The sequence below is a fragment of the Filobasidium floriforme genome, assembly GCF_021052385.1.
Source record: "Filobasidium floriforme strain CBS 6241 chromosome Unknown HD553scaffold_6, whole genome shotgun sequence".
NCBI lineage: Eukaryota > Fungi > Basidiomycota > Tremellomycetes > Filobasidiales > Filobasidiaceae > Filobasidium > Filobasidium floriforme.
This window is the reverse complement of record NW_025763627.1, coordinates 203,310-224,362: the sequence shown is the minus strand read 5'-3', so window position 1 is coordinate 224,362 and position 21,053 is coordinate 203,310. Positions and strand designations below refer to the sequence as shown.

The window sequence follows — 21,053 nt, the reverse complement described above, 5'->3', positions numbered from 1 at the left end:
CCAAAGGACCCATCAAAAGTACGACAATGCTTGACCTCCCGAAATTCGACGGCAGCGAAGCCAAAGCAAAGTCGTTCCTGAACGACTTTGACATCGCTATGCTTGATAGAGGGGTAGAAGATGCCGACGATGCCAAGAAAGGACGGTACTTCGTTAGGTGTATGATCCCAGACTCGAGAGCGGAGCGTTGGATCGATCGTTTGAACGAGGCGACCAAGAGATCGTATACGGCCCTAGAGGCTAGCTTCAAGGAGACGTTCGTTGGGCAGGGAGGAATCAACGAGGTCGTGAGGATGGGTGCGTTACAAGACATGATGAAGACAAAGTTCAGGGACTCGGATGTCGGGAAAACCGATAGCAACGGGGTCCCTTTACACATCAAGTATTGCGAGGAGATGGCCAGGTTGGGTAACAAAGTCCCTACAAGCACCCACGACTCGACGAAGGTAGCCGCGGTATTCAATGGAGTAGGCGGAGGGCTAGGCAAGGTTCTTCGAGAAAGCCCTCACGACACCTTCGAAGAGGTCCTTTCGTCGATCAAAAACATCACCGAGTGGCAGATCAGGGACGTCCAGCACTGGGCCCTCATCGAATCGATGGCCTCGACCAACAGGAGAGCGCTACCCATCTCCCCGGCTCTGTCGACCGAGGAGCTACCTCCGATCTCGAGGGTCCCGTCGTACGGAGAGGCGAATCGAAAGAAGGACGTGTATGCGAGATCGGGAGATCAATTGGGTGCGGACGATCGCTACAGAGCCATCACGCCGGCCCACCAGGCCCGGATTGACGAATGGGAAGCCAGATACGGAGCGGGAGCGGAAGTTACAGCCGATAGTAACTTCCCGCTGACGCCGGGTACGGAGCCGGCTGGTAGCAAAGAATGTTACAAGTGCGGTACGAAGCTACCATCTGTCCACATAGCTCGCGAGTGCCCGAACAAATGGGTCAATACTCGAGAACAAAACTTCCGCTTCAAAGTCTCGGAAGTGAAGAGAACGCAGAGTAATCAGTACGGACGACAAGGCAACCAAAGATCCGGATACGGCCAGGGCTACGCCAACAATCAGGGGTACAACGCTTACAACAACGCTCCGTACAACAACTCAGGACCATACAACAACTACTATGCGTCGGGAGCGAATAGAGCGCCAATCGGGCAACAAACGGCAGTAGTTGGAGCGATGGACTGGGAGGAAGACGACGAAGAGGAGGAAGGGTTGAACTGGATGGCATTCCAGGGAAACGCCCGAGGACGCGGCCTCTGAGGGAGGGTCGAGTCCGGAAGCAAGCAGACCCTCGAAAGGAAGGCGGAAGATCGGGGGGAGAGGAAGGGGAAGGTATAGGATTATGCACGATGGGGGAAGTAGATCCGTCAGAGGAAAGCGACGAGACGGAGGAGGACGATGAAGAGGAGGACGAGGCCAACCGCGATAGAGCCGTAAGATTTTCCCTGCCAGCAGCGGGACGTACTATCTACTCGGTAAGGCAAGAAAGACCCGCCCAACCGATCGAAGGGGCGGGGCAAATAGAAGGAAGAGAAGGAGTCATAGACATCTACCCCGAAGGCACTGAAGTCAGCCCACCGTTCAGCGTACCGCATACGATCGAAAGCAATGGATACCGACTATCAGCAGGCCGACGAGGATATATGGACAGCATGGCTTTGGTCTCAGCGATGGATCTCAGCTTCTTCGGGAAACATCAAGCGGGATTAGGCACGTTGAGAGAATCAAACCGGATCCTCAGGATGGCTGACGGTTCAAAAAGAAAGTCGGCGGGTAGGGTCAAAGCTAACTTCATCCTCAACTACGAAGGAGGGCAGATAAAAGCGCCTTTCACGATGGAGGTAGTCGAGGCGAACGAGTCTTGGGATATTCTATTCGGTTTACCTCTACTGGTTCAGACGAAAGCGACAATCGACTTCGGAAATCGACTCCTCAAAATTACGGGTGGAGGTATCCAACGATCCTTCCCAGCGTACGAACCTGTCACGGAGGCGGCGGACGAAGCGGCCCTGTGTGCAGTAGGGTTCGAAGATCGAGGCGAAGACGAAGAAGGCCAACTACCGGAGAACATCGACACCGGATGCGAGGACCGAGCCGAGCAGATATTGGCTCAAATCAAAATCGGTTCCGATCTGGATGAAAATCAGAGGAGGAGGGTAGAAGACTTCGTGCGCACCCATCACCAAGCGTGGGCGCTTAGCCTGAAGGAGCTAGAGCCGGCGGATGTCGAACCCGCAAGGATACAAATCGACAGCTCTATTTCACTACCCAGAGAGCCGACACAAAGGATGTCTAGGAACGAAGCGGCAGCTGCATCAGCCTATGTCGATATACTTCTCGACGCAAAGCTGATCCGTCCCATAGACCCTTGGGATGTGAGATGCGTGTCGAACATCATCATGGTGCCGAAGAAGGTAGACCAACCGAGTGAGGAGTCCGTCACCTCTAGATTAGACGAAGCCCTCCTAGACCAAGTCAAAGAGGGACAAATCGGGACACCCCCGTGTACTGGGCTAGCATTACCAGTACCTGCCAGGATCCGGGACCTGATCCCGGGTCCACCCCTTGTGAGTTTCGCCGCTATGGATGTGAGCGAAAGTCCAGACGCTGCTGAGATAAACGGTTCAGGTCCATGCGAGCCGGAGAACAAAAAACAAGATCTCACGAAGCTGTACCGTATGGTGTTCAATTTCAAGCCGTTGAACCGAGCCGCGAAATGCGCCCCATACATGCCAGGCAACATGCAAGAATTGATCGCGAAGACAAGCGGAAAACGCTACATTTCCGTCGCAAATCAATTGGGAGCGTTCTACAGCTTCCCTTTGCATGAAGACTCGCAGCCCTGGACCTCGTTTTTCGTGCCGAGTCGCGGCCACTTTTGCCACACAAGAATGGCTCAAGGACTCGCTGGGAGTCCCGCGACCATGCAAACGGGAGCGGCGAAGGCCTACGCAGGGATCTTAGGGTCGACAGCCGAGATATGGATGGACGATCTTTTCACGAGTGCCAACGACTTCGACACCCATCTGCAACAGCTCAAAGACTTAGCCTCTCGCGCAATAGCCAATAAGCTGAGGTGGAGTCCGTCGAAAACTCAGTTATTCATGTCGGAAGCGAAAATCGGCGGGCAAATCGTGGATCACCGAGGCGTTAGGGCGGATCCGGAAAAGGTATCGGCGATAATGAACTTGCCGGCCCCAGTCACAGCCTTGCAAGCGTTGTCGTTCGTCAATCGAGCTGCGCATTTTCGAAGAAGCATTCCTGGGTTCTCTGCGATCGCGGCGCCAATCACAGATCTTACACGCAAGGTCTATTCCGGTACACGATCGGTGAAAGGAGCGTTGAAACGAGCTCTAGAGACAACGGACGTCAGGCCGCAGTGGGGAGAACGGGAGCAAGAGGCGTTCGAGAACCTGAAACGAGCGCTGAGCGACATGGTAATGACGGTAGCACCAAGGTATGACGGCAGACCTTTTCACATCGAGGTAGACGCTTGCGCCGAGGGTTTCGGAGCCCATCTATACCAAAAGGAGAAAGAATCGGACTCAGCCGGGGAAACCATCGAATTCGCATCGAGGAGAACATCCGAAAGAGAACAGAATTCGCACTCTTTCATCCTCGAGCTGAAGTGCGTAAAATGGGCTCTGGAACGCTTTCGACCACTTGTCCACGGGCAGAAGGTGGTGCTCCACACCGACTGCCAGGCCGTCAAGGACCTGCTAAATAACGAAAAACCGACGTTTCAGCGAGCCTCTTGGAAAGACTCAATCCTCAATTCGGGAGCGGACATCCAGTTTGTCCACAAGGCAGGCAAAGATAACGTCATCGCGGATTACCTCAGTCGCAACGCCATAGGATCGAGACCAAAAGACGACATCGAAGCCCGAAACGAATTCAAAGGGGTACCCAACGACATATGCGCAATCCAAATCGCGTGGATGGATGGAGAGTCGGAGGACGACGAAAAGCTTCGCAATCGCTTCAAAGGCGACGACCTATACCCCATCGTCTGTTTCCTTACCAAACTGATCAACAGCGACTCGGATATGGTTACAAAGAAAGCGGCTCTATTCTGGGTACGAAGTGGCAAGCTCATGACGAGAAACAAAGGCATGGGAAACGAGATGGAGGTATTGCCATCGAAAGAAGGCTTACTCATGGCCAACAAGGGACATGAGGAATGCGGACACTTCGGCAAAGAAATCACGATGCGCCACATTCAGCGTACTCATAGCTGGATGTCCATCAGGAAGGACATAGCGCAAGCGATCGAGGAATGCGAAATATGTCGAAAGTTTGGCCCCAGACTCCGCAATTCGCTACTTCGAGAAACGCTGCGCTACACACCTTTCGAACTGGTCGCAATGGATTACTTGTTCATGCCGAGGACCTCGATCGAAGGCTACAAAATCGCTTTGATCGCGGTGGATTCCTGTTCGAAGTTCATCTTCGCGTGGTGCTTCAACAAGGACCCCTCGTCCGAGACCTGCATCGTAGCGCTATCGGATATGGCGCAGAAATGGATGATGCCGAAGGAAATAGTCGTGGACAACCAGTTCATGACTCGAAAGATCAAAGCCTTTCTTGAAGGGAAAGCGAGCCTCACTCCAGCGGCGCCGTTTGCCCACGTACCTCTGGCCGAGAACGCGAATCATCTCGTGCTCGACAGATTGAGGCGAATCTGCAGGATCGGACCGGACCTGGGAGCGGAGCTCCTGACCGACGAAGAGGCGTTCGAGATATGGCCAAACCGCTTACAATTAGCGGTAGCGGCCCTGAATGATCGCAAATTGGATTCCTTAGGCGGGTACTCTCCGCGAGAGCTACTGTTCGGGCAAATGGATGAAAGGAGCATACCGGCTTTGGCGGGACCATTTGCGCAGAACGCCGACAACATGAGGCGAGAAGCCATGGCCGCGAGGGATACGGAAGCGATGAAACGACAAAAGCCGGATGCCAAACAGATCAGGCCTTTCTACATCGGTCAACTGGTCCAGGTCTATGATCCTCGAAAAGACGATACCCACGAGTCGATTCGTAAGCTGAAGACGAAATGGTCAGGCCCGTATCGCATCATCAATATCTCGAGGTCCAGCGCTTGGCTTTCGAGTCCGGACGGAGATCCAGCGGGAAGGGCCGGTTTCGACAGATTGAGACCGTGGAGAGGCGTAGTCAACATGCGAAGGGAAGAGGAAGACGGGTAGGGTACAAGAACGAGGGGAAGGGTTCAGGAGCGAAGGGAGGAGAAGTAGAATAATGAAAAGCATCACGACACCGAACCCGAGAAACAACATCAGGATGACCGGGCATCCAAGAAGCAAGCATACGACATTCATCCCGAGAAGAAAAGAATCGAGGCGACCGGGCGCCCAATCAACAACGACAAAGATACAATCCATTCAACCCGAGTAAAAACAGGGACGACCGGGCGTCCTAGCAACATCAACGCATCGAGACCGAAAACACATGTCAAAGAAAAGAGAAAAACAACAAAAAGAGCGGATATGAGCATCAACAAATCGTCTTCGGACCCATAGCGAGTTCGAGGCCCGCTACAGCACGGAAAAGAGGGGAGAGATGGTCGAGAGAGATGGGTGGGCATGTCGACGCGTACGCGTAGCTAGCTAGATATCTTTCCTCTTTGGGACTTCTCCTTGTATCTATGCTAGCTTTTGCCTCCATCATCATCATCTATCCCTTTCAGCGCGATTACGCGGTTGACGCGATACTCTCATGTGTATGGATGCTTCGGCTTGATCAGCCTGGCGGTATATGTTATCACTGTGATAATTAGGGAGCGCACGACTTTCTATTGTCCGCCGTCGAGATGACCCTTTTCGGATCGAAATCAGTCGATACAACACGATAAAAGATACGATGGCTTTACATTGCTTAGCAGAAAGTATGGCATCAAGTGATTGTTCTCGGAAGCGCGAAGGGGCGGCGTCGTTCATGTAGATAGATCGCTTGATTGCGATGGAGGGAACCATTCCGGTCTGCCTTGTTTCCAAGCACGATCTGGTAACTGGCGGATGTCTTGATAAAACCTACGCAAATCGATGCTTTGGCTGTTTCCTCTTTTGTAGCGTAGCCTGGCGACCATCTTTTCGAAGAATCTACACCCCCTCTCCTGATGCTCTTTCATGATAAGCAGCCTGATGGTGTTGATGTACTGGAAGACGAGATGTGCGTCCCGGTCGTGAAAGAATTCCTCTAGCTTTCCACCCTTGTAAACGATGTTTGGACTGAAAACCGCCCAGGGGTTCTTTTCAAGCCCACACAATCTCAGCAGGGAACGAAACAGGTCCATGAGATCCCCGTCGAGCGTTGCGCTGAGGGCACCCGACTGCACAGCATGCTCTGAGTGAACAGGATACTGACACTGCAAGAGATCGCCTCCGCACTTTTTCTGCTCCCGCTCCAACTCGACGTATGAGAGTTGGCTCGGGAAAGACGACTCGGGGGCTTCACGAACGGTAGTAAATGAAGCATGTATCAGCATCGGGCCGTAAAGCGTTTCTACCCAGGCTGGATGACGCACAGTCAAAGTCCTCGTCCGTGAAAGGCCGACTTGGACCGGATCCATCGTATCCCGTAATCGGCACGCTTATGGAATCCTCTGGCGAGTCTGCGCTGGGACTGTCACAGTCAAGTTTCCTCCTATGTTTACTTGTCGGAGGTAGTTCTCCCTTCAATAGGTACTTCCACTGTGGATCATCGATTTCGAGAATGGCTTGATAGCATTGACTGATGTTTCGGCGAGTGAGGGGATCGCTTGAAAAGCCGTTGGCTATCATGTTCTCCACCTCGCGACAGGAGCAGCGATGTTGTTTGTAACACGCATAGCAGCATAGCGCAATGAAAGACGCCACAGCCTGTTGATTGCTCAACCCGGCAACAATCATCTTGACGCCAGTTTTTTTGGTGAGATGATACTCTTTCCGGAAGATACCCCACTTGGATTTCTCATTATCGAATCCCAACTGTCGCATCAGCCAGACCAAAAGTTCCTGATGATCGTTGTCCAGTGCCCCGTTACTGTTACAGTCATCACACCACAGTATACCGCTTCCCCAGCTAGGGGGACTGTCAGCCGGAACCACCGTCTCAACGTGACACGTGGACACTTGTGTCGGATACGAGAAAGCTGACGGTATGACGATGTCGCTATGCTCGGGTCCTCCAACCGTCCACAATGTTGAGCCAGGAGCGTTCCAATTTGACGTTGAATCATCAGGCCTTCCTGTTGACGTGAAGGGTGAGGGGATGGCAAGTGAAGGCACCAAGTCAGGCAGGTCTGCTTCGCGGATGTTTCTTGATGAAGCAGCACCTTCAACCCTGACGATACCCGATTCCGATGCATTGTCAGCGCTTTCTTCGGGGAATTGCACGAAGGCCGCGAAGACATCCTCCTCGCCCGGAATTGCGGGCGCTTGAATAGAGGTCAAGGACTCCGGATGCACCATTTTTTTGGGAAGGCAATTCTGATGTTTAGCCGAGATTCAGCGTTGTGTCGGATGCGGCAAGTACTGAATGATCCCAAGTCCGACGAAAAACAGTTTATCTAGAAGCAAGAAAGCATCGGCAATGTGCTCTGATATATGTATTGCCTCAGTATTCCTGACTCCATGTATCTCGGAATCTAGATGCCTTGCCGTGGAGTGGTTCTCCTTTGATCGGAATCACATCATAGCTTGACGTGCTCAATCACGCACTTATGCCGCCATACCTTTCACCACTGTATATACGCTGAAAAGGAGTCAGAGGGACCGATCGCTTGCAGGTTTGACGTTGTAGTCTGCAAGAACCCATGAAGTCTATAACAAAGCAAATTTCTCGTATGCATCATGAGGATGTCATTACTAGATGTTTTTTTTTTTCTAAAGGGGATTGTGATGTGACAAGTATATATGTTGATATGAGCAATAAGAGTTGTTGTTGGAGAGGGGTGGCCACACGTCTTGTTGTTGTATAGATGAAACATGGGGGGAACAAAGAGGTGAAAAATGAATGTTCTATGTTTGGTGAGCTGTCTCAAGAACAATCGGATTTGACACTAACATCCTGTAAGGCCCGGGAGCGACCCCCGATGGGGACCCCCCTGGACAAGCTGACGGGACGCAGGAATGAGGCAAGGTACGGGTAGACATCTGAATGTAATAACGGATGTAGAGCTATTACAGAGGTACTAGTTCTACATAAAAACAACAACACCGAAAAGTACCCCCGGCGGGAGTTGCATACGGGAGTCGCGTACGGCGCGTCCGACGCGTCACGTAACCGCTATAACACATCCCCATCGTATACTGGATGCAGGTCCCCAATAAGACCACCGCAAGACGTACTACAACTTACATTTACATAGAATTAGAGATCATGAAGAGATTGTGGTTACAGGATTGGACTGAAATGGCAACTCTATGTATGAACTATCATCTTCAATTGCCTGAAACAGTGATGGGCGACCAATTGTCCAAGCGGATTCAGGAAGAGCTTTGACCGCCTTGAAACTGTCGACAAAGTCCACTGGTTTTTGGGTGAAGTTCCCATTGATGCCTTGCTGACTCAACTGCTCCATCAGATGTCTACAAAACCCCTGATCATGTGTTTGGCATATGACTCGACGACACTGGGTCATGTATTTCCGTAGTATCTGCTTGTTTGTATTACCGCCACACACCACCTTTCCAAAATTAGCTGAACCACCCCGAGGCATGTTGCGGTATTCCGGGGCAAAGACATTCCAGTCAGCCTCTTTTCCACCACTTTGCGCAGCATAGATGAATTGGAATAGTTCCAGATATATACCAGTCAAGAGCTGCACAGGGTATCGCCGTTCACATGTGCATGAGAGTAGCTTTCCTTCACATGATTTTCCTGCAAACCGTTGGTTATTGTCGGTGGCCTCAATAGCCTGAATGTAAGTGAGAGGAGGAGACTCAGGATGTGGCGTCTCCAACACAGCCATATCCTCCTGGCTAGAATCTTGATTCCCAGTGGATTGGCAGGCAGAGTTTCCTGTTTCCTCACGGTAGCTCAAGTCGATTGAGCTGTCAAATGGAAAGATGGTGTAGGGAAAACTGAACGCTATGTTCGATGTTGACAGTTCTGAGGCGCTTAAGGGGGCATTTCCAATGTGTATGCTGGGTTGCACACCACTAGGATAAACTTCCAGCTGGCCTATATCCCACTCAGCTAGTGTGTCGAGTACCTCGATGAGCAAGTCACTCAAGTCTTTCTCCCAACTCTGGGTGGGATAGTGGAGTTGTTGTCGGAAGACCGTATTCATTTTCTTCTTATCGTTAGCAACTTCACATAATCCTTGCCTGTGAATCAACATGTTGTAGCTTCTGAAGCAATTTATGTATTTCCAACAGGAATCAAGTTGGTCTTCCCGGACATTTGGCCATTTGCTGCGAAATAGCTTCACGTCGCCCGACCTCAGTCCGTAGATACTCCAGTCAAGAGGTTTGCCAGTCAACAGGTTACAGAGCCTGTTGCACGCAGCGATCTCGACTTGCGTGAAGCACCGGGTGTCTTCGAATCGATGCGGACATGCCCCAAATATCCCTGAGCATGTGGCTCGCTTTCTCTTGGTCGAGACGCGCCTATCAGTTTGACTGACAGCATCATTTGGTGGGGCCATAGGTCTGGGATTTGTGGAACACGGAGTTGTCTCTACAGGTTGAGACAGCCATGAGGCACTGTCGGGCATCCTCCAAAAATGTGTTGACAGTAGAACAGAGTCATCCGCTTGTACAGAGGAACCATTTCCAGTGGCTATTATTACAGGCCGATCCAAACTGTAAGGGGCATTGACATCAAGATCGCCAGTATATGTAACGGTATCATATCCAGGTACCGTTGTATGGATGCTGGCAATAGGCTGCATGTGATACGGATCAAGCTGTCCCGATAGGTCATCAACGGGGGTCGCGAAGTTCCCATGAGGAAAAAGGAAATCGTCATCGAGGTAGCCGCTGGCGCTTGGAGGAAGGTGGTGCGTAGTTGATGGCTGAGTAGTGTCGAAAACGGTGAAACCATTGACAGGAAATCCAGTATTTCCATACAACCTGGACTGGTCGTGTGCAAACTCGTAGGTGGTGTCAAATACTTCTTGCATAGGACAATGAGACGAGGCTGAACTATTGCCACACTCTCTCATCCCGCCGGCAAGGTCCGCAATGTGTTGTGAGCTGATGCCGGATACCGTCTGGTGGCTGTTATCCGACATCTCCCTTAGAAGATCCGCGATATATGGAGGTGTGCCTAGAGCCTCTTCGAGGTGGAATTGGCCGTGCTCTGAGTGGGATTGTGTTGAAGTCATCGCTTTTGTTTGCGGTCAGATAAGGGCGAAGTGAACACGCGTGGATTTGGCTTGATCTGACGTTCCGATTAGACGTATGGTCTCGCTTGATTTCGGTGTATATATCCGTACACCCAAATGGGGCATTGCTATGCATGCAGAATCTGGCCTTTAAGGCTAGACCATAAAGGAAGACACAGGTTCCCCGATGTAGATCAGTTGATCCGCTTGCTCGGGCAGGACGAGACAGGAACCTTCTGCGTACTGCGTAATGCCGAAACAACGTGAAACAGCCGTTTGCGGTGGCGCAAACTAGCGCGCGCGTGTCACGTGACGTATCAGTGGGGTTTCATAATCCAGGCCGGTATTGTATGTTTGTGGAGGCAGAGATTTTGAGAGTTTGAGTCTATCAGGTTTCGTGCCGAACATAGCAAGATGAAGATTTAGATCTCGAACTGTGCTCCAGACGATTTGAATGATATGTGCAAATGTGGCTTTGGAGCTCGAATTCCGAGCTCGATGCCGTAACGATCCATTCAGAGTGCGCAGCCTACCCTCCACATCCATCGACGTCAACCACACGAAGCAAACTCTGCTTGGTACATCATCGGAGCATATTCCATCATGGGCCGGTTCAATCGCCGTCGCCAGCGTTTTCGCTCGATCGTTAGCTTTGTTTGATACCGCGGGTCCGAGAGGTTGAATTTGTCACCCAGCAGCTCGTCATTGATTTAGGCGCTACTGTAACAAAACGCAATCGGCCGGAAATTGGAATCGCGACTATATAGGTTGCCAGTGATCCTTCGCTTCGACGTTTCTTGATTTGTACGCCATATTCTCTATCCAATCACCTCTGTCACAACTTCGACACTTGAACATGCTTTTATCCGACTTTAACGACGATTGGTATGTCGTGCGCGAAAGGCCAACACCGGACAACGGTGGGAAGCCCGCGGGACCGTTTCGCCTGCCTCGCGACGAGATGATCGGCGAGACGAGGAGCCCGAAGGTGCCCGCCGCTCACAATAACGGATACTATCCAGGAGGGACCTATCGGTACACCAAGACCTTCGACGCTCTCAGCTCTTGGAAGGGACGACAGGTCATCGTTCAATTCGAGAGCATCTATCACCGTAGCAAGGTCTTTTTGAACGGTGCGCTCATCGGAGGCAGGCCATCGGGCTACATTACCGTTCACGTCGACCTTGCTCCTTATCTTAAATACGACCAGGAGAATATCATGGAGGTAGTCGCCGACAACTTCGCTCAGCCCAATTCTCGCTGGTACACCGGTAGCGGAATTTATCGACCCGTTCACCTGCTCATCGGCGGGTCCATTTCGATCAAACCGTTCGGTCTTCAAATACACACCAAATCCCTGAACGGGTCGAACGCTCTGATCGGTATGACAATCAAGACTAAATCGTTGTCCGCCGAACCGGTCGATGCGATCGTGGAGGTCGAGTTCCACCTCGTCCAAGGGGATGTCGCCGGCCCTTTGGCCAGCTCGACTACGTTTCGAGCCAGACTTGGCAGTGAAGCGAAGATCGATCAGAACTTTGAGATCGACAACGTCGCTCCCTGGTCTTGCAATTCGCCCTCGCTCTACCAAGTCACAGTCCGGCTCAAGACCCTTCAGGGAGAGCTTCTGGATACGGCCGTCGACAGGATCGGTATCCGCACTGTCGAGTTGACGCCGGAACGCGGGCTCTGCATCAATGGCGAAAGGGTTTTGCTCAGAGGCGCCTGCGTACATCACGACAACGGGATACTTGGAGCTGTGACATTACCCGAGGCAGAGGATCGTCGGGTACAAATCCTCCAGGAGGCAGGTTTCAATGCTATCCGAAGCGCTCACAACTCTGTCAGCATCGCTACGCTCAACGCGTGCGACAAATACGGGATGCTGATGATGGACGAGCACACTGATGTCTGGTTCGTGAGCAAGGGTGCTTACGATTACCACCTCGAGTTTGAAGAATGGTGGGAGCGAGACCTGGAAGCCATGGTAGACAAGGATTATAATCACCCGTCCGTCATCATGTACTCGATCGGTAACGAGATCATGGACTCGGCTACCCCTTGGGGAATCAAGCATGCCAAGATCATGGCGGATGCGTGCAAAGCTCTCGACCCTTATCGGTACACTACGATGGGCATCAATGGGATCCTGAACATGATGTTCCCCGCCGATAAGAAGAAGCCGATCAACGATATCTCAATCTTGGACAATGTCAGCGACAAGATTCCAGGAGCGATGATGATCAAGTTTCTCAACTTGGTTGTGGGCGCGCTGACGGGGCTGATGGCGCATCTTTCAACATTCAATGCCGTCGACCGCAAGACCAAAGACGTCTTCGAGACGCTCGACGTCGCGGGCTACAACTACCTGGTCGAGCGATATGAGATGGATATGAAAAGGTATCCCAAGCGGATGATCGTCGGAAGCGAGACCGGCGCTATGGCGGGTGTGACGACCTGGCCCTTGGTCGAGAAAAGTCCCCAACTCCTCGGTGATTTTGTATGGACGGGCTGGGATTACTTGGGAGAAGCCAGTATCGCTGGGGCGCGGTACGATCGGTTGCCATCCATGGGCCATCCTTTCCCGGCTCATACGGCCGGAGAACCCTTCGTCGACATCACCGGCTATATACAGCCTCAGTGTGAGCACAGCAAGACGGCATGGCACTTACGCAAGGGAAGGCCTTATTTGGCAGTTCGACCGCTCCCGCTCCCGGACCGTCCTCTTGCTGCTAATATCTGGCGACCGACCGATGCCGTTCGTAGCTGGAGTTGGGACCATTGCGAGGGGAAGCGCAGCGAGGTCGTCGTCTACTCGGACTCCCACAAGGTCAGCTTGGTTCTGAACGGTAAAGTCATCGGGACGCAGCCGGCAGGACAGGCGCATCAACACATATGTCGATTCAAGACTCGATATGCTCCCGGAGTTCTTGAAGCCATCGCCTATGACGACCAGGGCAGGGAGACGGGAAGGGATCGGATGCAGAGTGCGGACACCTCTAGCCTTGCTGTTCGACTAAGCCCGGAAAAGCTCGAGCTGAAGGCCGACGGGGATGACCTACTCTACATCCGGGTAGCCTTGGTCGATACCGCCGGCGAGGTTCGGCCCATGCAGAAAGCGAACATCAGCGTGAGCGTATCGGGACCCGCCACTTTGTTGGGATTCGGTAACGCAGACCCTTTTAACCCTCGTGGCTACCACGAGGGAACACGATACTTATCAGGGTAGAGCGCTGATCATACTGCGATCGACGAAAGAGGCCGGCACAGTCACCGTGACTGCCAAGGCTCGCAACCTGTCCGACGCTGTTGTAACGTTCACTGCTCGCAGATGACCTGATTGTACCTTATATGTAGATCATGGACGTTGACTATATTCTTAGGCGTGAGGATATCGCTCTTATGCATTTATATGATTCCATCGTAAGAAGGAAATGATATGATGATCGTATCTTGCAGTTTCGATGCGATTCCAACACGGAAATGCCTTCTAAACATAGGTAAGGCGATCGGCATGACCATCGGTCCTGTGGTTCGTACTCCAACTCGTAAGGCTAGGTTCGACAGAGCATGAATCGATCGAGGTACAAGAGCCTTCATAAGAACAGTCTATCGATCTGGGTCTGAAGGTATTCGGTCTCTGATCCAGTGCGGAGCAGGACGCAGATGTGCAGACTATCTTATCTCAATTGGACTACTGTAGCTGTTTTCGAGTCCGGCGAGATTTCTTCGGAAACGGTGTTACCGCACAAGGATATCTGCAGTAAGCGGTAGGACGTCTTTATACGGGTCTTGGCTGCGCGCCCCATGGTTCGGTGAAAAATTCAGAATTTTATTCATAGATCTCAAGGAATACTGATACAACTGGTACGGGATTTCGATTATTGATCGTCTTCAGAGACCGGCCCAATGCTGTTGCCGGCCTCGATCTGGATTGAGCTCTTGTCGACTCATGCGAAGGCCTGGCCACGAGAGTCCTCAAAGTGCGAGATCTCCCGATCTTTGTCGTCGAGCTCCATCTTGTCCGGAACCGAAAGCTTTTCTTCTTCCAGGCCCAGCTCCTTTTGCTTTTCGGCCACCAGGTTAGAGCTATCGTAGGACTTGAACTTCCTGGCGGGGAGACCCGCCTCGTACATCTATCAAGCTCGAAAGATAGGTCAGCTGTCTTACCTCCGCTTGAATACTGGATTTGGTCTCACTTGTTCGATTTCGAAGATCGACCTTCCAGCAGTCTCGGGCACCAGCAAGTAGACGAACATGAACCTGTTGAAGAATGCGATAAGCCTCCAGACCTGCTGAACGGAGTGCAAGAGCTGATGCTTACGCTACTAAGCAGAATGCACTAAAGATATAGCAAATCTTCGGACCCAAATTTCCGTAGCCAGGGTTCTGGATGTACGGAGCCACAAAGGTGATGAGGACCGAAATAGCGAACTGAGAGGCGCCACCGAGAGCCATAGTCTTTTCAGCAACCGGCCTGCGGAGAAACGGATTGTGAGACGCGACCATTCGCATTGTCAGTATGAGGAATAAGAAGCAAGAATGATCACGACCGACCTTGCGGGTATTTCCGCCGAGATAAGCCACACAACGGAGCCCCAACCGCCGGAGAATCCCTTGTTACGGAAAGGAGCGTCTAAAGTCAGATGGCGCTTACTCGACCGCTTCTTATCTCAATGAGCTTACCAAGGACCAGAAAAAGATCGAGGCCTTTGATGGTATCGCGATGTCAATTGCTTGTGGCGGAGTGAAGCACGGAGACCCTAGACTCACGATGACCAGGTTCGCCAAGGCTCCAGTAGGTTGCACTACGGTTCCTCCGACCGCTGCCACAACAATCAACCCGCCGAACATCAGGCAAGAGCCTCCCAACAGCAAAGCTCTCCGACCGATCAGATCCGGCAAGAACAAGCACACAAATGCGATTCCCATGCCCCACTGATTAATTGTACGCGACATCAATCGCGATCAGTACAGGGCGCGGCCAGGGAGGCTTAGGTTCCGACTCACGATACCGAAGCCGATCAGAACCAAGTACACGTTCGAGATACCCATCCCGAGGAAAGTAACGACGAGGTAATATGTCATAAAGCTCGCGCCTTGCGCTTGCCTAGCGAAAAGAGTTGAGGTCAGAACGCGCGCCATATGCCGCATATAAATTCGGCTTACTGTAAACATTGATAACCTATGACAGTCAAGGTGCGTTTGAGGTTTCCCTTCCTGAACAGGTCAATCCAGGATCCTTCGCCGCCCGAGCTACTCTGAGCGTCGAAGGAGGCTTTTATCTCAATCGATTCCTTCATATGTTGCTCGTGAGAGTCGGCCGTCTTGGGTCGCAAGGAATCCAAGACAGCTGTCGCTTCGTCGAGTCGCCCTTTGGTAGCAAGCCATCGGGGACTCTCAGGGCAGATGAACTGAGTGCGGAATAGCTGTTAGTTTATCGACACCGATCTATGGGAAGTTCTGGATCACACGCACAGGGACGGTTGCTAAGAGAAACAACGGAAGTATAGCCTGTAACATGATGGGAAGCAAGTAGTTGATCATACTCATTTCGTCAATGATGATGTAGATGACGATCTGCATTGTCATAGGTTACCCAGATTGTCAGTTGTTGTGACAACGGCCCTCAGGTGCAGGTCGACTTGCCGATCCAAGGAGAACTCCAAAAGCCTAGAGGACCGTCAGAATCAAATGGCAAACTTCGGAATCAAACGAGATGAAAAGATTCACCTGAAACATTGAGTATAAAGCGACAAAGCCACCCCTCGCCGCAGGAGGGGCGCATTCCGACATGTAGAGTGGGACGACCGTAATACTATGTCCAGAAAATCATCGTCAACGTACTCATCAGGACTCAACATGGTGTGGACCACTATGTGACTCACGCCGTACCCAAGCTAGCATTGATGATCATCTTTCCGATCACACACCTATGCAGACCGATTGAGGCAGTTAGTGTTTCATTTCAAGACCGGCTCGCACTTGCGCCGAGAACTGACGTCCAATAGCTGTGAGGGATTACTGAGAGAGCTTGGATCAGAGTGCCGATGATGCCGACTCCCGCAACGACACCCAGGATGGTACGCTTCCGACCGAAAGTTTCATTGAAGTAGGAAGCGACCTGAAGTGTGTTTGAAAGTGAAAAATTGTCCCGTCATGATTTTGTTCCGACCGTGCTCACCAAGCATCCCAGGACGAGACCGACAGCTCCGAGCCCAGTACCGACACTGGTCTGATTCGTGGAAAGGATACGTGTAGTATCCCCGGTCGGGAGGGGCACTTCTTTTTCGCCGTAGACTTGGTTGAAATGGACTGATCCAAGGATACTACCCCACCAGGTAAAGTCGTATCCGAAGCCAACGCCCGCCACAGCGCTGAAAGACTACGAGTTGTCCTGAAAATGAGCGAAACGCCAGCAGCGCCCCTGGCAATTCCGAAATGAATTTCACTCACGCAAACGAGGATGCATCGCTTCGTCTAAGGTAAGGGAGTCGATAGCCAACCGAAGAAGAGTGATGGATCAGGTCAGCATCGGGTTCGGTTGCCGGTCACGAAGCGGATTGAGAGATACGAACCACGTCGGCGCCGATGACACTGAACTTCGCCTTGATTGTCTGCATATTAGCGGATTGAGAAGATCTGCGGCTGTATGTCTGGTCGATAGGTGACGGCAGTACCAATGCATTGGATGCGAGATGTTTCGCCACCTTTATATACACAGTGCATAGGTAGACCGTTACATGCCCCCAGGATTAGGCGTTTGACGCGCGATTTGACCCCGTGTGGCTCCAGATTCGTGCCCCCGTGTCGAGATCAATTTCGTCATGCGAGTCGACAAATTGATTTCCGTTTTGCAGTGATACGCAGTGATCGACGACCGGAATGATCAGCGTTCCATCGATTGATCAGGGCGCTCGACCAAGTTGGCCATCTGCAATGAACCGAGAAAGTTCCGGGAATTGTTCCGGCAGAGCGCGAGTCCATCGCCCCTCCGCGGCCAACACGCTCCATGACGTATATGGTAGTAGATATCTAGAAGAGTGTGTTCCGAGACTACGGCTCAAGATCTAAGGAACTGATCCCGACGCATCATTGGAACCGCCTGACGGAGTTGACTCCACAAGGTATTGCTCAGAGTCTGCCGTATCCCAATCACGTAACTGAAACTGCTCCTTTCTGCTCAGTCACTGGAGAGGTCTACGACCAAGAAATCGGACTTGATGTTGAACTCACTATGCTTTCGAAATGAGTGATACCTGGCATATTATAATCGGAATGACCCGATTGAAAGTGCGATGCCGCGATGGGCGAAACGCCATGTCTTTTCTTCGCCAGTAAACTTTCCGCTCGATCTACGAGTCGTCCGAAAAACCGGGATACCGAAGTAAAGGACAGCTCCGTGTCGAGGTTTGGGTGCCGAAATGCATACTGTAGCCGATGCAATGAGGATAAGATGGTCCGGCAATCTTTCCGCTCAACGTCGAACAGCTGGATGGCATGCCTTAAGCCTTGTGACCCGCCAGCGAGACGGCAGACACGCCGACGCACCTTGAAAAGACACAAGCCGATGTCTGACACGTTTGTCACTCCTGCATCGAACCAGAGATGAAGTAACTCGGCGTCTGCGGCAGCGCTGATGTTATCGGCGACGTTGGAGGCCGCGGCGAGAAATCGCGTCCTGGCTGACGGGGAGTCTCCTGACTTTCGCAGAGCATACCATCTCACGACGGAATGTGCCAGGCTGAACATGATGGCAGCGATGTAACGGGAAGTAGGTGGAAGGTTCTGGGCCGAGAACCAAAATTTCTCTTGGGATACGAGGAGGTCGTCCGCCTTCTGCAGTAATTGAACGGCACTTGCGTCGCTCTGATCTTCCTCAGTGGCGGCATATAAGAAGTCCGTGATCGGAACGAGACTGTTCATGGCTGTCAGCGAGTGTTTTCAATTGGTCCATTGGGTTGTGGAGCGGTTGGCTGCTCACTTCAGGTTTAAGGCCAATTGACAATCCGACGGTATATGAATGGAAGGCTCGTATTCCAACCATCCTAGGGATTCCGCATGATAGTCAGATTGGATCGCTCGAGGCAGTCGAAAAACGTGGCTGAGATCGTCCCAAAACCACAAGGATAGATTAGCGAGGATTAGCAAGTATGGAATGATGAGTGCTGAGACGGAGACCGTTACCTGAATCTGATCATCAAGAGAGATATGCCTCAATTTCAGTGAAGTGCCTGACAAGAACCTTCAGCGCATCAGTGATACTTACGATCGGTCAAAACCTGATGAACGTATATGAAAGCAGCGGTCAGATAAGATCTGCGATTGGAAGATATCGGGAAAAGACGAATGACGCACATACGACACCTGTCTTTGGCGAAATCGACATCAGCCTTCGGATGCATGGACGGAGCTCGCTAGATCACGTACACAACCAAGTCCGTTGAAGATTCTGTGGTGATCGTGTGGACGTTCAGCGCGTCGTAACTCCAGGGGTTTACAAAGATACCCCGCCGAAGACTTACGAGTAACCCCCTTGGATCGGAGAACTTGTCAGTAAACTTCTGAGAAAAGCAATTGTGTAGTCCCAACCCCTGAGCCATGCGGACGGCGATGCCTGTTTTCGTCCAACTAGACTTGTCCCCAGGCGTCCTCCAGTAAATAGCCAGGAGTAAAGCTTGGATTAGGTGGATGTCCGATTCGCCAGCAAAGACGGCCCGAGACAGGATGATATCGAGATGGTCGAAGCATCTGCTGGCGATGTCGGGGGACCGGAAACGAGCCGTTACGCCCAAGATGGCGGTCAATAAAGGTTTGGATCGTTCGCGAACCTGGTCGAGATGATGCACTATACGGCAATACAGTCAGTTAGTGGACCTGCTTTCCTCGACATGTTAAGCGGGAATAGACTTACATATCGGATCTAACAAGAGGATCACAGGGTTCAACCTTTCATAATACCTACATGGCAAGATGACCCCATCGTCAACACCAAACACCGATTCAGCAATAATCAGAGCTCGATCTGCACTTTCACTTACTGTTCGAAAAGGCATTCCGCCTGCATGTAAGATAGCAAACCCAAATCAATCGGATCCTGCATTGCACCGGTTGTTCTCGGCCGATGCCTCAGGGTCACTGGGGCAGTATCTCGGTCAGGAGAAGACGAGCCGTCCGAATCTGGAGATCCTTGTGCTTTATTGTCGCCCAGAAGAGATGAAGGGCTGGAAGAGGTGTCTGTTGCGATCTCGGGCTCGAGCAGACTTTCTAGATCCGTCACAGGCTTTTCTACCGGGTTCTCGAGGCGAGAACTTGAAGCTTGTAGCCGCCGGGAAAAGCCCGTAGTATCAGAAGGGAGCGGACGACGGTGGTCCTGGTGGATTGTATCAGTCTTCTGCGATGGTCCGGCAAGAGCCTCGAGAGCGAGATCAGGTATAGTGGATGCTGAGAACATGACCGGCAGTTCTGCCATCTCACCGTCGAAAGACGTAAATGGTGCTTGAAGAGATCCCTGCCAATCCCTGAACGGTTCTGGGATGGTCTCCAACTCGCCGGTCAAGCCAAAAATGTCCGGGTCCAGCCCGATGGACTGGTTGTGTGAAGCTGGAACGGGCCGCTTGCTAGTCGACCCTTCGTTTTCGGTCTCGTCCGATGATCTCTTCTTTCCGACATGATCGTGAGCAGAGGAATTGTCGACCTGCGCCGTTGTCGTTGATGAGGTAGGAGTCGGCTTGATCGTTTTCGTTGTTTTCGTTCTTCTGTGAATAACAAAACAAGGTAATGGAAGGTAAGACCATTAATCACACTCATCAGTAAATGACGGCATCCAACGCGTATGACATACGCTGGATATTGTCGTGGTCTCCCCGTCTTCTTCGGGGCGAATCTGCACGGAAGACCAAGACGGGCACATCGCTTGCAGCTAGCTGCTGCTTCGTCCGTTGTAAGCTGTGCACCCTTCTGGGAGCAAGGGATCTTTTTTCAAGACGCGATTGAGGCAGCATGAGTACGACGCCAGGTGATGGTGCAAGTCATTTCGAGAGATACACGGACTCACCTTGACAGACTTGCAATTCTGACATTCATCTTGTAGAGCACGTTTAGTAGGAGCTTCTTCCATGATGACGGATCGCCCGGGCAATAGGACCAATGATCAAGGGCGATTGTTCCTCCGATCTGCGTGCCGCTCCTCGATCGTTTCTGAACCGTTGCAGCGGAACAAGCCTCAGGATTGGCGCGATCGACCGTATTTTTCTCCGTTTGGTTTGGACGAGTACTTGCGCTTGTGTCTTATGAAGGCATGAGCTTGATTCTATCGACAAACATTTGTAGTATCATAGCAACGTAGTAATGCTAGATGATGATCATTACATTCGGTACTACTGATTGCCTGAACCTCGGCGATGTCCACGTCATCACGTGACGGATATAGTAGACAGACGGTCACGTGATCATCGGGTTCGTCTAGTTGAGTGGCAAATCAGTCGTATCAAGATTTGGGCAACAGCATTGAAGCTGGAGAACCTTCGTACCATTGATCTATCCTATTCTGACTTGCCAATGAACCCCACAAGTTCAGCTCGTTCAGAAATTGAAGACCTTGTTCTTCTCCATCGGGCTGGGCCGATCACGCGGTCATGTCGTAGTATGGACTAAGTGGTTGTAACAACACATCATGATCCAGAACGATAGCTTTTCTCTCTTTGGGACATTACCAAGAG

The 21,053-nt window shown here is 51.7% G+C and overlaps 8 protein-coding genes across 8 annotated transcripts; 3 read left to right on the top strand and 5 right to left on the bottom strand.

Annotated features, from left to right (window-relative positions):
- Positions 1-26: 26 nt before the first annotated feature.
- HD553DRAFT_340433 (uncharacterized protein) lies at positions 27-1,265 on the top strand (the record flags this gene model as incomplete). Its single annotated transcript, XM_046182550.1, has 1 exon — positions 27-1,265. The coding sequence occupies one exon, from the start codon at positions 27-29 to the stop codon at positions 1,263-1,265; it is 1,239 nt and encodes a 412-aa protein (XP_046038019.1).
- A 374-nt stretch (positions 1,266-1,639) lies between these two features.
- HD553DRAFT_258289 (uncharacterized protein) lies at positions 1,640-1,957 on the top strand (the record flags this gene model as incomplete). Its single annotated transcript, XM_046177377.1, has 1 exon — positions 1,640-1,957. A coding segment is annotated over one exon (318 nt), but the record flags the coding sequence as incomplete, so codon positions are not given.
- Positions 1,958-5,955: 3,998 nt separating this feature from the next.
- HD553DRAFT_340431 (uncharacterized protein) lies at positions 5,956-7,471 on the bottom strand (the record flags this gene model as incomplete). Its single annotated transcript, XM_046182549.1, has 2 exons — positions 5,956-6,470; positions 6,547-7,471. The coding sequence occupies 2 exons, from the start codon at positions 7,469-7,471 to the stop codon at positions 5,956-5,958; spliced, it is 1,440 nt and encodes a 479-aa protein (XP_046038017.1).
- A 908-nt stretch (positions 7,472-8,379) lies between these two features.
- On the bottom strand, positions 8,380-10,332 carry HD553DRAFT_367861 (uncharacterized protein; the record flags this gene model as incomplete). Its single annotated transcript, XM_046184131.1, has 1 exon — positions 8,380-10,332. The coding sequence occupies one exon, from the start codon at positions 10,330-10,332 to the stop codon at positions 8,380-8,382; it is 1,953 nt and encodes a 650-aa protein (XP_046038016.1).
- Positions 10,333-11,188: 856 nt separating this feature from the next.
- Positions 11,189-13,561, top strand: HD553DRAFT_340430 (beta-galactosidase; the record flags this gene model as incomplete). Its single annotated transcript, XM_046182548.1, has 1 exon — positions 11,189-13,561. One exon carries the CDS (start codon positions 11,189-11,191, stop codon positions 13,559-13,561), a length of 2,373 nt encoding a protein of 790 aa, XP_046038015.1.
- A 587-nt stretch (positions 13,562-14,148) lies between these two features.
- Positions 14,149-17,178, bottom strand: HD553DRAFT_193168 (general substrate transporter). Its single transcript, XM_046177040.1, has 16 exons — positions 16,911-17,178; positions 16,789-16,812; positions 16,517-16,717; positions 16,335-16,456; positions 16,221-16,265; positions 16,066-16,150; positions 15,982-16,005; positions 15,811-15,912; positions 15,502-15,746; positions 15,343-15,442; positions 15,106-15,270; positions 15,019-15,042; positions 14,890-14,948; positions 14,657-14,809; positions 14,532-14,595; positions 14,149-14,468 (listed from the first exon to the last, which is right to left on the bottom strand). The coding sequence occupies exons 1-16, from the start codon at positions 16,953-16,955 to the stop codon at positions 14,283-14,285; spliced, it is 1,644 nt and encodes a 547-aa protein (XP_046038014.1). The 5' UTR covers positions 16,956-17,178; the 3' UTR covers positions 14,149-14,282.
- On the bottom strand, positions 17,179-19,576 carry HD553DRAFT_193171 (uncharacterized protein). The gene is made up of 11 exons (XM_046177041.1): positions 19,374-19,576; positions 19,247-19,293; positions 18,858-19,180; positions 18,763-18,784; positions 18,691-18,699; positions 18,602-18,614; positions 18,520-18,525; positions 18,317-18,436; positions 17,884-18,250; positions 17,569-17,823; positions 17,179-17,495 (listed from the first exon to the last, which is right to left on the bottom strand). The coding sequence occupies exons 1-11, from the start codon at positions 19,433-19,435 to the stop codon at positions 17,403-17,405; spliced, it is 1,317 nt and encodes a 438-aa protein (XP_046038013.1). The 5' UTR covers positions 19,436-19,576; the 3' UTR covers positions 17,179-17,402.
- Positions 19,577-20,661, bottom strand: HD553DRAFT_193165 (uncharacterized protein). The gene is made up of 4 exons (XM_046177039.1): positions 20,390-20,661; positions 20,177-20,307; positions 19,810-20,090; positions 19,577-19,726 (listed from the first exon to the last, which is right to left on the bottom strand). The coding sequence occupies exons 1-4, from the start codon at positions 20,450-20,452 to the stop codon at positions 19,719-19,721; spliced, it is 483 nt and encodes a 160-aa protein (XP_046038012.1). The 5' UTR covers positions 20,453-20,661; the 3' UTR covers positions 19,577-19,718.
- Between the last annotated feature and the right edge of the window lie 392 nt (positions 20,662-21,053).